Here is a 15,392-nt window from a genome sequence, read left to right as displayed (position 1 = left end):
TCAAATGATAAGAAAGTGAGGTTAGTAATATGTTATTGTTTTTATTGTTCTCAACTTCTCACTTCTCATCGCGGTCGATTCTGTCAGCTTTTAGCTTTTCAGCCTCAGGTGCTAGAGAATTTCCTGAAATCAGCAAATTCCAGTCTCGTAAGTCGGCTCCGATATAACTCATATTTCTGCACAACGAAGTAAAACTTTAGCAACACTTGTCGGTCAAATTTTGCATTTCTTTGCACCAGTTTTTCAGGGTCGCTGGTGCAGAACTTACAAGTTATCATTTACGATGGACTCAGATTCATCCAAGTATTCCAGCAACTGTGAAAATGACACTTTTGAACGGATATCACCACTTGGGAATGGAGACCATACTAATGGGCAATGTCGCACCCCTGAAAAGAGGAAGCGGTAAGCATTCACTTTTAGTTTAATCTAGCTCAATTCTAAATGCGTTTGTTATAGACAACGGGCCTCAACCCAAATTACCCTGTGAGAGCGTTGCGAGTTTGATGATTGTTCTTGAACCTCTGTTGAGAAAACGCTTTTTACCCAGTCACTGTCATGGTAGTTCAATGCTCACCGCAACGACTCAGCACCTATTGCGGCTGGTGAATGGAGCATTCCACATTGAGGTGGTAAACGAAGTTACCTACGAGACAGTAATTAGGCCTCAGTTGGGCAAAGGGTAATTCACCAAAACAAGCTCCGTTGCTTATCAGGAACGCACCTTCTACCATTAGTATTCCGACGAAACTTCGAAGATTTACTGGAGATCAAGTATTAAGGTGATTCGTCAAGCTCAAATGATGTGGTCAAACTGGCATGCGATATATCGCGTTGATTAGGTAAGTAATCTCTGCAGATTTTGAGTTTTTAGTAAAAGGAAGGACGATAGCCCCTGCGCACAAACCTAATGAATCATCCTGAACCCAAAAATGGGCAAAATTCAGAGAAGTAAAAGCAGAATAGCGTTTGGAAGAAAAACCTCGCATTCCATACAGAAATCGATTGCTGAATCGAATGCGAGATTTTTTTCCAAACACTGTTATGCGTTCATTTCTCTGAATTGTGCCAATTTTTGGGTTTTTTGGGGTTCATGTGCATGGGCTATTTGTTTTGCTATAAATTAAAAATCTGCCAAGATTTTTGACCTAAAAGATGCCATATATCGAATGCCAGTTCAACCACCTCTTTTGGGCTTGACGATTCACCTCAGGTAGTGTCAGGGTCCTAATTTCATCAAGTTGCGGAGGTTTCAACACTCATAGTAGGAGCACAGCGCAGATGCATGGCACCGCTAAACCATATAAACCATGGGCGGACTGGAACAAAAGTAAGGACTGGGAATACTGTCCTGTTAGTGCCGAGGCCGGCCTAATACATTATTTTCTCCGGTTTGAATGAGACTAACAGGTCAAAAACCACCCTAAATGTCTACTGGTCCACAGGGATTTTTCCTGATGTTCTTGCCTGCCTGATCGTTGGAAATCTAAGTAGATAATTTTGCCCATACACACAGCAGTGTTGTAAGAGAATCTCCTTTGTTTCTCTTTAAGTATTGATCCTCCGCTAGGTTGTACCCACCCAGTTTGTAACTGCCTTTATCATTTTAGATTACCCAGTTTCAATAAACAAAATTTATCTTTAATTCTGATCAATCAGGAGACCAAAGTTTTTACTGATTATTGGATAAATTGCAGCTTCACCTACCGAATTTAGATACTGCAAGGGCATGTCATTAAAAACTTCTAATCTCTAATACGGAATTTTATATTGTTCATGTGAGTTATTTTTCATTGTAATGTGGGATTACATGTGCTAAAATTTGTTTACAGGAGAGACATTAACTCAAGGCGGGAAAGTTATATTGAATGGCACGAATTATTCATGGCAACTGCCTTTCTTGTTGCTCAGAGGAGCAAAGACCCTTGCTCTCAGGTTGGAGCATGCATCGTGAACAAAGATAAAAAAATAGTCGGAACTGGTTACAATGGATTTCCGTTTGGCTGTAGTGATGATAAATTTCCATGGAGAAAGGAATCTGCTTCGAAACTGGAAACAAAATATTTGTATGGCAAGTATTAATCTACAACCATTGTGGTCTTTTAAAATCAAAGGATGATATTCAGTTTTTTTTGCAAAGCAAAAGAATTTTCTTTTGACAGATTTTGCTGCACACTCTAATCGAATGAGTTTCTCTTTTTTTCCATCCTCAAAAGAGAATCTAGAGGAAGTTTTCAAGCTGCATTTAACTATAAATGAATCAGTGAGAACGAAAACACACCAACTCGGTAACTTGAAAATGTTCACTTTTCACCAAAGACAGACAATCTTCATAAAAGGTCATGGAAGTTACTGTATCTGTTCCAACTTGGACATTTAAAGTGTCCATAAGTACTTGCTTTTAGGCACCAAAAATCTTTTTCTTAGACTAACTTCTTCACCTACCATACAGTTTTGTGTGTGTCTCGATTATTTTCATTTTTTCGAGTTGGTGTGTTTTCTTTCTCACCGATTCAAATGATACCCGTTTAGTTTTAAAAATAATGGTAACTAAGGGTTGCTCATAAAATACTTAACACTTATGGGGAAGAGGGGTTGAGGAGAGCTCTTGAGTACTGTGTCATTTTGTTTTTAAGTGTTGAAGGATAGGGATCTAAGTATGTTACAACACTGTTGCAAGGAGGGAGGAGGTAAAAAATTCGAAATTTAATGATGTGTATTTTCTGAACAGCTCTCTCTTAATTTGATGATCAATGTCCAAATAATGTTTAATGAACCCTCTGCTAAAGTTAAAACTTGTGTTTATAAATTAAATCTCATTTTCAGTTTTCATAATCACAATTTGACCCCACAGCTAGTTTATCTTTTTTTATGAGGACTTATTGTAAGAGACAGAACTGATTTTAAGTACCTATACTACAAGACTACAACTTACAATGAGAAAAATGGAATTCTGAAGTTTGGGAGCATAACTGGGAAGAATTTTGCAATTGCGGGTGATTCTGCTGCATTAAACTAGCTTCAAACTCTCCGCTGCAAATGTCTGTGCACCTAATGATTGTTGCTCTTGTGCATTTCAGTTTGTCATGCTGAAATGAATGCAATTTTGAACAAGAATTCTGCGGACGTCAAGGACTGCTCAATTTATGTGGGCCTATTCCCATGCAATGAATGTGCGAAATTGATCATCCAATCTGGTATTTCAGAGGTCATCTACATGTCAGACAAGCATGCAATGAAGGATGAAACCATTGCTGCTAAGAAAATGCTAGACGCTGCCAAAGTCCGATACTGGTTAGCTGTTTACTCTTTTTTTCTTAGCTTAGACCCTAGACTCACAACCAGTATGACAGTTGAGACTCTCGGATAACTGGAAAAGGCCTTGACTTGCTTAAGACTATGCCCAGTCAAATAGGCAGAATAGAATTTTCCTGGTGGAATTTATTGTATTGAACTCAACTGTACGTAGGTAGATTGCTGATCATAAAATTTGAGACATTTTTTTCATTTTGGTGAGGGAAAATTAAGAAAAATCACAGAATTCTTTAGAATGCTCAAGTGTGTTCTTACTCACTTAATCTTTAATAATCTTAAGCAGCATTATATCCCAAGTCTTAAAAATCTGCATGTTCATTTAATATAGCAAAGATATAATTGGTCACCAAAATGCGAAACAGGTACCTATCTCTGTCCCGGTGTTTCAACATTTCAGCTCCTATTTTATTTTATTTTATTTTATTTTTTTTTTGGAGAGGAACTAGTCATTTTTATGGCTTGAAGTTTACATCAAATTTTCTACCTACAGAGAAGAAAAATCAAGGAAGCTTTCATAGAAATATGTCTAGTAGTTTTCCAAAGAAAAAATAAAGTATGACAGCAAGTCTGCGACAGTGCAAACGAAGATACATGGTTTTGCACTTTCCCCATTGATAAGCTTTTTCCCGAATGTCGCTGATGCCGATCACTTTCAAAGCTTACCTACCCATTAATTTCCTGTTTGCAGGCAATACATCCCGAAAAACCAGCAAATTGTGATCGATTTTACCGAAATAGACTGGAACAACATGACACAACTACCGCCAACACCCATGAAAAATTCCAAGCAAGTGTCTGACTCATGAACCTGTTCAACATTACCTATTTGAGCTTCTCATCAAAATTCTTTGCTGTGCCTTGATTGAAACTGAACCGATCATCTTCTCAAAATCAGAGGAAAATATAATAAAAAATTGTATGAAGAATAAAACCATAAAAAAAAAGAAAACAAAAAAATAGAAGTTGACATCAAGAAATCGTTGGAATTTGAAAAATCTTCCTTGGCCATTATTACCAACTCTGCTGTGTTACAGAAAAGAGCAGTACCCAAGTGCTCTCTGGTATGAACCTAGAGGCACATAAGATCATGCGCAAACTATGGTTCTTACGGAAATACACTTACGCCTCTTTTCTATAACACGGCAGAATGATTATGATGGCCAATTAAAATGTTAATTTCCCTTTTCTTTAATGATTTTCATGATCCTGAGAAATGCCAAGAAAAATGCTGCCTTGTTAGAATATTAAGCATAAGTGTCCTTAACAATTTTAACAAACACGAGTATATCCAGTTTTCTTCGGTGCAAGAGGAATTGTGACTAGATTCACATAGCCGAAAAATTGTTTTTTGCGCTCAATGTGATCTTGTTTTAAAATAAATTCCTTAAACTTTTAATGTGAATTTTAGGTGTAAGATATTGATGTGAAATTTTAATTTGTGAAGTTTGATCGTAGCCTCTTGGTTGCTTTAAATTTATTTTTTTACTTTCCTACCTATAGCACACAATGTTACCTAAATGTTATTTTTATCCGACTACAGTCTAGTCGTTAAAAGATCTTTGACGAGTTTGTTAGCTTGTACCGTACCAATTCAATTTTTTTTTTTTTTTTTTAAATGTGAGGAAAATTATTTAGTCATAAGTCTAATTTTATTAATAAGTAAAAATGTTGTGGAAATTCTCTGTCTGAATTCTGAGAACTTCTCTGTCTGTCAATGATGAAACTCGAAATGTACACATATATCCTAATTGTTATGTCTCAAAATTCTCACTCTTAAATTGAAACGAATGGAGACATGTGCATGAAATTTGTACGGAATTTTTTTGCATAGTCAATTGAAAACCAAGCTAAGTTTTACTAATTGAATTAATTGAAAAAGTTTGTTCCTCCTTAAATAAAAGAACAAGTTGCAGGACATGGACAGAGAATAGGTTTTCTAGTTTTCCCAATATTGTACTTAGTGTAATTTTCTCTAAATTTTTCTCCTTTCCACCATCTTCCATTTTTTTTTTTTTTTTTTTTTCAAATAAGTAGGTATGTAATTTTTCCCAGAAAAGCAATTAATAAGTTGTATCTTCTCACCTTAAAATTTTGAAATCTATGTAATGACCATGATTGCCTGACAGCTCTACAGGGCCCTTAAGTTTTTTCTTTCATTTCTATAATGAAGACATTGTGAGAATGGCCAGTCGTTTTCACTTGGAAAAGTCTTTTCCCCCTAAATAAACAAATTGGAACTTTCCAAAATGTTCCCATCCCTAGTGACACCATCCTTGTTAATAGAGTTGACGTCAAAAAAGTTAATGCATTCTTAGGGTGCGACAGAAGATTAACTGTCCTCAATTAAGCATTGATGGAGTCTCACTCTAAAAATGCATTAATTTATTTGGCGTGGATTCTATCACTCCAAGTTGTGCAGTTTCCTTAAATACATGCGCTTTTTAAATTTTTGATGTAATCAAAATAATTAATTTGCACGGCTTTCCTTATTTTTGACAATGTTACCTAATTCGATCATTGCTTCTTTCTTGTGTAATGTTTCCATGACCTTAGTCTATTTTAGTTCAGATAGGTGTCATCGACTTTCCTTTCTGTTATTCGTGATTTTTGAAGTTTCTAATCCTCACTGTTAGTATTAGATCTGAAGTATGTCTTTCAAGATCCCTTTTAATGATCTCGGGTAGAGGTTTCTATTTGTATGACAAGCACCCTTGTGCCATTAATTTTAATGTCAATTAAGCAGCTATCACTGTCTTTCAGTAAAAAACGTATAGTCTATTATTCATCTACATATATTTGAGTAGATCCTCTAATCGTTAAGTTTTCTTGTTATGCTGTTCTGATGGATCACTTCTTTTTCTTTTTTTTCATATGAGAGGCCCCTTTGTAATTGTTAACTAAAAATTGTAACATCCTTCTTATATTCTCGGACGTAATAAATTTATTAAGGAAATAAAATCTCTTCTTTTTTCACAATTCCTCGTTACTTACACTTCCCATCAATTTGATTCCGGTTAGCACAAAATAAGTTGCCCAACTTTTAGAGGGACTCTTCTCTTGCGTGAATTTTCTTAGTTACCTTCAGTTTCAGTGTACCAGAAACATTTTCAGATTTTTTTTTCCTTGTTGAATTCGGAATAAAATTTTAAAGTCCATATTTAGAGCTTGCATATGAAAACTCTGTTTCTTAGAAGTACAATATCTTAACATTGGGAGACAGAACTGGCTCTTAAAAGCTCAACACTCACAGTTGGGGTAGAAATTAGAAAAGAGTCCTACTTGAACTGAATTATTGTTCTTTAAGGTTGCAAAGATTTGAAGCTTCTATCAAAATTGAAAATGAAGGAAATAATTCCTTAATTGACATAATGACTCAGTCATAAAATAGGTGATTGTTTACTTGTCGAAAGACCAGATGCCTACTTAAGAATTTTTGCATTTCAACAAAGGCAGAAGAAGTAGAGAATAGAAAAATGAAGTCAAATTTTCATGTTGACACAAAAGCTTAGGATTTGGCATTTGCAAAGGCTGCTTTTCTAAATAGCTGGTCATTTACTGTATTGCTATATAGTTCCATGATGGATGTTACAGGTAATATAAAAGCTAGCGCATCAAATTGGCAATAAAATTCACTCTCTACTTCTGAAACATGAGTTGGAACATTTGATGGAATTAGAGATTAATAGACTGACTTCGAAATGACATAGCAAAAATGATGCGTTAGCTTTACTTCTAGGTTTTCATTTGCTAGACTTGCATAAAAACTTAAAACCAATGTTAGCGTTAACAACTTTTGTTTATTTAAAAAAAGAAAGATACAAAATATTCTTAAAGCTTAAGAAAAAGGTACGTTTTCTTAGAAAAGAAAAATACATCACACATTTTGCAATTTCCTATGAGGACATACAGTCAGACTAGTAAGAGAGTTCATCCTCATCAGATTCTAGATGTTATCAACAAAGAGAATGAAGCTAAGGAACAAACAATAAGTAACGATGAGAAAATTACACTAGGATTGAACTTAAGAAAAGTGCAGAATTAGTAATACTCAGTACAGTTCAGCGAATAGGAACAAAAATACTTGAACTCTGAATCTTGTTACATTCACCTACAGAGGTAGAGAAAGAACAAGGTACATGAACCAAATGGAATGAATGAACAGGTGATAAACATCATGTTTAATCAACTTCTTCCATCCTTGAAGCATCTTCTGCATCTCCGTCAGCTGCGGGCATGGCTGTGTCTGGCTTCTCCTCTTCAACCATGACTGGCTCGTCTTCGTCAATACCTAAGCCGAGTTTGATCATTCGGTGGATGCGGCCGGCATGGACTTGAGGATCTTCAAGAGCAAAACCGGAGGACAGAAGGGCCGTCTCGAACAACAGCATAACAAGATCTTTCACTGACTTGTCGTTCTTCTCAGCTTCTGCTTTCACTCGGAGAGCATCCATGACAGGGTGGTCAGGGTTGATTTCCAGATGTTTCTTGGCTGCCATGTAGCCCATTGTCGAAGAGTCTCGGAGCGCTTGAGCCTTCATGATACGTTCCATGTTTGCTGTCCAGCCGTACTGCGATGTGACGATACAGCATGGGGATTCGACTAACCTGTTACTTACAATAACTTTCTCTACTTTCTTGTCAAGGATATCTTTCATTACCTTGCAGAGGGTTTCGAACTTAACTTTGTCTTCCTCGTATTTCTTCTTTTCTTCTTCGTCCTCAGGCAGTTCTAATCCTTCTTTCGTGACTGAGACCAGGTTCTTACCGTCGTAGTCTTTCATTTGCTGGACTACATATTCATCGATGGGTTCGGTCATGTAGATTACTTCAAAACCGCGTTTCTTGACTCGCTCGACAAATGAGGAGTTAGCTACTTGATCTTTGCTTTCACCAGTGATGTAGTAGATGTGCTTCTGGTTCTCTTTCATACGAGCTACATAATCTTTAAATGAGCAGACATCGTCTCCAGTGGCTGAAGTCTGGTACCTCAGGAGGTCTGCCAATTTCTTCCTATTTTGAGTATCTTCGTGGATTCCTAATTTCAAATTCTTGCTGAACTGTTCGTAGAATTTCTTGAAGTTCTCTTTGTCTTCTGCCAGCTCTTCGAAAAGTTCCAAGCATTTCTTGACCAAGTTCTTGCGGATGACTTTCAGGATCTTGTTCTGTTGGAGCATTTCACGAGAAATGTTCAGGGGCAAGTCCTCGCTGTCAACGACACCCTTGATGAAGTTCAGGTATTCAGGGATGAGGTCTTCGCAGTTGTCCATGATGAAAACTCGTCTGACATACAGTTTGATGTTGTTCTTCTTCTTTTTGTTCTCGAACAGGTCGAATGGAGCACGACGAGGGACGAACAATAAGGCTTTGAATTCCAGCTGGCCTTCAACAGAGAAGTGTTTGACAGCTAGGTGATCTTCCCAGTCGTTTGTGAGGGACTTGTAGAACTCTCCGTACTCTTCTGTTGTGATGTCATCTGGGTTGCGGGTCCAGATGGGTTTCGTCTTGTTCAGCTCTTCATCTTCAGTATACTTTTCTTTGATCGTCTTCTTCTTCTTTTTCTTCTCTTTACCTTCTTCTTCATCTTCTACATCTTCGATCTTTGGTGTATCCTTGTCTTCTTCTTTTTCTTCTTTGTCTTCCTTCTTCACTTCTTCTTCCTCTTCGTCTTCACTGAGTTCCTTGTCTCGCTCCTTCTCGACGAGCAGTTTGATGGGATAGCCGATGAACTGGGAGTGCTTCTTGACGATATCTTTGATCTTGCGCTCCTCCAGGAATTCAGTCATGTCTTCCTTCATGTGCATGATGATCTTGGTTCCACGGCCGAGAGGTTCTCCATGGTCAGATTTGATTGTGAAAGATCCACCGGCAGAGGACTCCCAGACATACTGTTCGTCATCGTTGTGTTTTGAGACAACTGTGACGGTGTCAGCGACGAGAAAGGCTGAGTAGAAACCTACACCAAACTGACCGATCATAGAGATGTCAGCACCAGCAGCGAGGGCCTCCATGAAGGCTTTAGTTCCAGATTTGGCGATTGTTCCCAAGTTGTTTACAAGGTCAGCCTTGGTCATTCCAATTCCACTGTGGACAGATAGAAGAGAAGAATAAGGAAAACAGTTCATACGTACAAGGAAATGACAAGAATTGGATGTTGTCTAGAAATGAAAACAGGTAAGTAGCTCTGTTTGTGATGTCAAAGGCAGAACCTTTATCAAATGCACCAATAATTGACTCATTACATGAATGACAGCGACTATTCCATGCAGCGCTGCTAAGATCTTGCGACTGAGAATGTGGGTACCTGCTGCTAGATTGTACATTTAATATCATTTATCATGAAATTTGATCAAAATCAAGAATTAGCAGTGAGAAATGTCTCTGAATTAATCATTGAAATAGGGAAATTAAAGGAGGATGCAATGCAGTAAAATCATCTCTGCAGCCTTTCATGATAGAGATACTCTATCCGCACAAAACGCTTGAACTGACAGACATTAATGGTGACACTATCAAACGATAATACAATGCTCCACGAAGGGTAGGCAGAAACATTGTAAGTGAGATCTGAGACACTAGATATTGTAACAATTGTAGAAAGCTCTAAGTGTTCAGGACTAACAGATAACGTCAGAACTCAAAATCTCTTGACCATTCACAGGGATAGGAGAGAGAAAATCAAACTAACCAATACAAGAAGCATGTAATTGGGAAACTTTTGTTAGATTCTCTAATTACATTTATTAAGTTCCTCACTCATGCTTGGAATGTATGCTACAGAGAATAATCTCCGTTTGAAAAGTGTAGGGCCTAAGAGAAATTGGAAGACTACCTTTGGAACTTGTGGAAGAATAAAAATGATGAGCTATTTCTTAGCAGGAAAAAAACGAATGATTCTTTTCCAAATTTACCATAACAAGACACAAGTAGAGGTGTCATCAGCTAAGTTGACGGTTGTTTACTTTCTGTTTGCAAGCGCCAACGACGAATTTGGGCCTCTGAACAAAGCGGCGTTCGCTACTATCCACACTGAAAACATCTGTCTTATAGCCATATCGTAAAACAAACTACTTATCCGATATGATTTGCGACTTTTTTAAAGTTTTGATTTCTGTCTGGCTAAAAATGAAAGTATTAAAAAACTTATCTAAGCTTGTGTTCTTGCTTCTGAGAGAGTCAGATGTTTTCATGTGGATAGTAGTGACGCAAAAACGCCTGCTAACCAAAAGTAAACGATCGTCAACTTAGCTGACGACACCTCTAGAGACTGGGATACGTCATGGAAAGGGGGGGGGGAGGGGGAGATAGAAAAATGAAAATCTTGAGTTCATAGAGCTCAGAAAAAAAGGAGGGAAAAGATAATCAACAAATAAAAGATACTTACGTATCAATGATGGTGAGAGTTCTGTCATTCTTGTTGGGAATGATCTTGATGTAAAGTTCTTTGCCACTTTCCAAACGGGATGGGTCTGTGAGAGATTCGTAACGGATTTTGTCCAAGGCCTGAAACAAAACAAAAAATCAGGTTAAACACCATACAGCTAGAACAAATTCAGAGTTAGAACACAATTACAACAAAAAGTTTAACGAGCAGAAATAAAAGTGATTTCCCGATTGCTTTCGCTGAGGTTTGTTTCTTTGAGTTCTGAAGATAGAATACTAATTTACACTTCCACAAGTATGGAGCGCGGAAAACCAGAGAGAAAACAGAATTGGCCCGTTTAGACCCTGATATAATTAAATGGAGCGTTTCTGCAAGAACCACAGTTGATGCTGGCTGTGTTGTAAAATTAATGAATTCTTCAGCTGCAGTTTTACATTGGTTTTTAGAGGACACATAAGACATTTGGATGGAGTGATGAGTAATTACATTGCAGCGAAGACTTCATGGCAAAGATAAAAGATCAAAAAAGTGTTGAGACTGATTGGAGAATAATGAAATGCTACTACTTACATCTGATGAGTTGGAGATCAATTCTCGCAAGAAGATTTCTTTGTTTGAGTAGAATGTGTTGACAATCAAGCTCATAAGCTGAGCAATCTCAGCTTGAAATACGAAGGTCTCAGCCTGTTCCATGTTAACGTCTTCTGGCATCTGTAACATAGTGAAAAATAATAATGAGCATAATGCAAAAGAAAACAGAAAAAAAGGGCATGATAAAGTGAAACATTGGGAGTATTTTGTGTCAATTGTAGAGACTGAAATCAATCTCTGATAAGCTTCGGATGAGTACTACTCAACGTAGTTATAGATACTATCATTCAGCACCATTTGAGTTGAATAAGTTGAGTAAGTAAAGTTGAGCCAAATAAGCTTATTCACATGGGGACTGCAACAGAAAATCTACCATCATAACTTCCGCGTATTCTTTTGTTGTGAAATTATTGTTACACAATCTTTAGGAGCAGTCTACAAGTGCGTAAACTTACTTAAGGAGAACTTTCACACTCAAACTCAATATATTTAGTAAGCCTTCAGCACTGTGATGCGACACAAAGGGGGCACTAAGACTAGAATACTCCATAAGTAGTCCTCACACACGGCAGAGGATTCAAAATCAAAATAATAGTGAGTGTTTGGGAGTACTATAAGCCATGGGGCAGCTTAGGTACCACTCTGTGGTCATCCTGCTCAAGGGAAAAATCAATCCTTCGGGCCTTCAATAGCATGACTTGACACAAAGGGGGATCCGAGATGGGGATGCTTCAAAGTTCTTGCATTTGACAGAGGACCCTCTAACAAATAATATTCAAGATCTAGAGATAATGTAAGCCATCAGTAGGGCTGAGAGCCTCAATACTTCGATTTATCAGTGGGAAGTAATAGGCTTGTACACTTTATCCGGGATGACAGAATGAGTGGTTCCATCAAGTGAGATGGCTCATTTCGAAGCTACAGATCGGCCAAGTTAGCTGATAATGAAACTGTAGAAATGACCACCGAATAACAAGTAACTTGGGGATTTAAGAAGAAAATGGGAGGAATCCAAAACATAAAGGATCATGGCGAATTAGAGAGAGAAAAAGCATGCAAGCTAGGAACGGGGGTTTGCCGAGAGAGCCGGGTTACACATCACTATCAGTGGTTGAAAACAATAAAAGAGGAACACAAAGCTCACCTTGGTAAGGAATAAAATAAAACTTCACAGAGAAAAGGGAAAAACACTGACTTTGAGTGGGAAAATTCAGAGCACGCCGAAAAATGGGATCGCTAGGGATGAACGCACACGACACTTCTTACGCTTCTTTCAAATTGCCGGAAAGGGGGATGGTCACTTGTATTTATAGGTTAGAGGAACTTTCTGGAAAGGCATCGAGGATTCTACGCGCGAAGCACGGAATAGTTTGAATCCTGTTGTTCAAGAATGCATCTTTGTGACATTGTTACCTAATATATATTTTTAAGGTCAATTAATTCTTCAAAAAGATAAAAATATAACAATTTAAATCTATATTAATGAGTAAAATATTTAATTACTGTACTTTCAAGATAAAAACAAATTATTTCATCATACAAACAGTTGGTGTTGATATCTTGAGTTGCGTAGTAACTGTTTCCGGTCCGTGTATGAGACCCAATTCTAGAACCTTCGAGAAGATTCTACGATTGCGTCATCGACAATGTTTTTAAATGAATAACTGCATTACTCCTAGAATTTTATCCTTTCGATAAATTTATATGCAACGTGCATAACAATATTAATTTATTTTTCAGCATGTATTTTTTTCCGAGCAAGCACCACAATAGATCCTACTTTTGTTTCCTCTCCACTCTCTAACATCTCGCATAACATGAATTGGCAACCATGATGTGAGTGCAGCTTGTCAAATTATCGTGCTAAACACGTGGAATTTTCTAGGTTATACCAATTCATAAATCCGCCTACATTTCGCGCGGAGTTTTGAATAAGTTGGCGCTTACCATTATTTTCTCATTTCTTGGCAACCATCAGTAAATGGAAATTTCAGCCATTACATGAAATACTCACAATACGTACCAGAAGGGGCCTGTGCCCTGTTCTAGAATGTGCGAAGCTTGTGAGTACTCTTCGAAGGTGAGACTCTAAAACCGCGTAAGTATCTTGTTTACGGCGTTTCAAAATCTACGCTCGTATTTTATTTTCATTTAGAGAACTAAGTAACATTACAGCTGAAAATTTTTACTGAACATTCTTCAGCTACAAAGAGAGAAAAAAATCACAGAAGGTTTCAAGATATGGCGTCAAGTAATTTTTTACTTTAAAAAATAATTTCCTGGCAAAGCGAGATACGCGTTTTTGTAGTCTTATCCAGGGGTGGAGCCAAGCAATTTTTCTGTGAGGGACTGAAGAGCAAAGGAAGGTCGGGGGCATTAAAAGGCACCCAAACAAGAGAGACCTATAGGACTCCTTCATCTCAAAAGGAACATTCGAGGTATGTTCCTAGTTCTAAAGGGGCGGTTCGGGGACCTCAACGAAAAAATTCGGAAAAGTTGAGTCGTCTCAGGAGCAATATCGAACCGTTTTCACCAAAGGTTGATCGAATTTATAATTTTAAAGATGGAAGATATGCCTCGGAATTAATCGAAAAAATTCCTCACATTTTTTGTGAGATGCCAGTCAAATTGCGGGGAGGGGGGGGGGGGCTGCGAGGAGGTCTGATATCTAAGTGGCACTGTGCAGAATCAATTTAGTCGCAATAAATGCCAAAAAGAGGGGTTTATTTCATTGTTATGTGGGCAATATACATAACACCCCGATGCAGTGCCATGCAACGTTGCAATTTATTGCCTGCGCTACTCGCGCGGGTAGTGATTAAGGAGTTTTTTACTTAGTATATCCCCACCTTTTCTCGAACCTCTTAAAATTTAATATCAGCCCAGATTTTTTGTTACGTCTCAATACTGCTGTGCCAAGGAAAAACGTCGTGTGGACATTTGAGCGTTGCCAAATTGCTTCCTATAAAGATTCATTGTCGAGGAAAATTTTGACTCCCCCCCCCCCTCAACCTCCCTCAAATTTCTAGATAGCTTAGTTTAAAGTTGGAAGAAAATTATCCGAAAAATTGGCAAGTTTTCTTGAAAATTCGTATTTTACAAACACAGTGCGGTCTAGAGTACCTGTATAGCGAGAGTATGGACAGATCGCTTCATGGAGGTTTTAGGGCCCAAAAGTGCAGCCATCCTTCTAACCAACTTCTAACACACAAAATTTCACTGCCAGTCTGCAGAGTCTGCAAATTCCAATTCTGACCAAGAATGTATAGGAATGAGCGTTCTTCCGCAAAAATGAGTAAATTTATGCAAAAACTGAGTCAAATACGTGCTTTATATACGACGGTTCGTAACAATAGTTTTAGTAAATCGTTCTGAATAATTGAAATATGTATTGGTTGGCTGCATTTTTGGGCCCTAACTTTATTCGCAGAAGCATCGGTAAAGGCCTGATGGATTTCCGTAGTTTCACATCTGTCCATACTCTCGCTATACAGGTACTCTAGTGCGGTCAGCAGCCGCGGTCGGCGTGAAACGCATAGCGCCTACAAGGCTGCATGAATACTTCACGCACTGCGCCAAACGCAGTGCGTTCAGCAGCGGTCGGCGTGAGACGCATAGCGCCTACAAGACTGTAAGAATACTTCACGCACTGCGCCAAACAGTGCGGTCAGGACGGCGCGGCGGCGGAAGTTAAAATTATTAAACCACATTTATGTTCGTTCTTGCATAATTTTTTCGTTCATTTCTTATAAGTGGAAGGCCTTGTCCACACATAGATAGGTTTACGGAACTTGACTTTCGCCCAAAATTCCGTGAACTTTTGCTGGTAGTGTTGACACGGCTTTCGCAAAAAATGTGTCCAACACGAGTAAACGCGTCTTATTGCACCCCTCCCCCTTCCACGCATTCACTTGATGGTTTTTATTGATGTTTCAAAACGAATGAGAGGGGGGCGGCAAAATACAGGAGGCCCATGGGCGGCAAGCAGGTAAATCCGGTCCTGGACGCCGCACAATGGATCGAATCAATGGGAGAGGTCGGACATTAAATTTTTGACTTAAACTGCAAATTTTGATGTTTATATCGTAGTATTTTAAACATTAAG

General features: G+C 38.1%; 2 protein-coding genes across 2 annotated transcripts; one reads left to right on the top strand and one right to left on the bottom strand.

Annotated features, from left to right (window-relative positions):
- The first annotated feature begins 36 nt into the window (after positions 1-36).
- Positions 37-6,273, top strand: LOC109031304 (deoxycytidylate deaminase). The gene is made up of 4 exons (XM_019042755.2): positions 37-405; positions 1,833-2,071; positions 3,081-3,294; positions 4,004-6,273. Exons 1-4 carry the CDS (start codon positions 284-286, stop codon positions 4,119-4,121), a joined length of 693 nt encoding a protein of 230 aa, XP_018898300.2. The 5' UTR covers positions 37-283; the 3' UTR covers positions 4,122-6,273.
- An 819-nt stretch (positions 6,274-7,092) lies between these two features.
- On the bottom strand, positions 7,093-12,595 carry LOC109031295 (heat shock protein 83). Its single transcript, XM_019042743.2, has 4 exons — positions 12,432-12,595; positions 11,267-11,407; positions 10,697-10,815; positions 7,093-9,396 (listed from the first exon to the last, which is right to left on the bottom strand). The coding sequence occupies exons 2-4, from the start codon at positions 11,405-11,407 to the stop codon at positions 7,494-7,496; spliced, it is 2,163 nt and encodes a 720-aa protein (XP_018898288.1). The 5' UTR covers positions 12,432-12,595; the 3' UTR covers positions 7,093-7,493.
- Between the last annotated feature and the right edge of the window lie 2,797 nt (positions 12,596-15,392).

Source organism: Bemisia tabaci, chromosome 5, assembly GCF_918797505.1.
Source record: "Bemisia tabaci chromosome 5, PGI_BMITA_v3".
NCBI classification, from domain to species: domain Eukaryota; kingdom Metazoa; phylum Arthropoda; class Insecta; order Hemiptera; family Aleyrodidae; genus Bemisia; species Bemisia tabaci.
The sequence above is the reverse complement of the archived record's forward strand: the minus strand, read 5'-3'. Positions and strand labels throughout refer to the sequence as shown.

Bases quoted from the DNA above. Each gene is read 5' to 3' on its own strand.
- LOC109031304 (XM_019042755.2), top strand. From the start codon at position 284: ATGGACTCAGATTCATCCAAGTATTCCAGCAACTGTGAAAATGACACT. The intron at 406-1,832 runs GTAAGCATTCAC...ATTTGTTTACAG, and splicing joins ACCCCTGAAAAGAGGAAGCG to GAGAGACATTAACTCAAGGC. The intron at 3,295-4,003 runs GTTAGCTGTTTA...TCCTGTTTGCAG, and splicing joins GCTGCCAAAGTCCGATACTG to GCAATACATCCCGAAAAACC.
- LOC109031295 (XM_019042743.2), bottom strand. From the start codon at position 11,407: ATGCCAGAAGACGTTAACATGGAACAGGCTGAGACCTTCGTATTTCAA. The intron at 10,816-11,266 runs GTAAGTAGTAGC...GTTTTGTTTCAG, and splicing joins TGATCTCCAACTCATCAGAT to GCCTTGGACAAAATCCGTTA. The intron at 9,397-10,696 runs GTAAGTATCTTT...ATCTGTCCACAG, and splicing joins ACTCTCACCATCATTGATAC to TGGAATTGGAATGACCAAGG.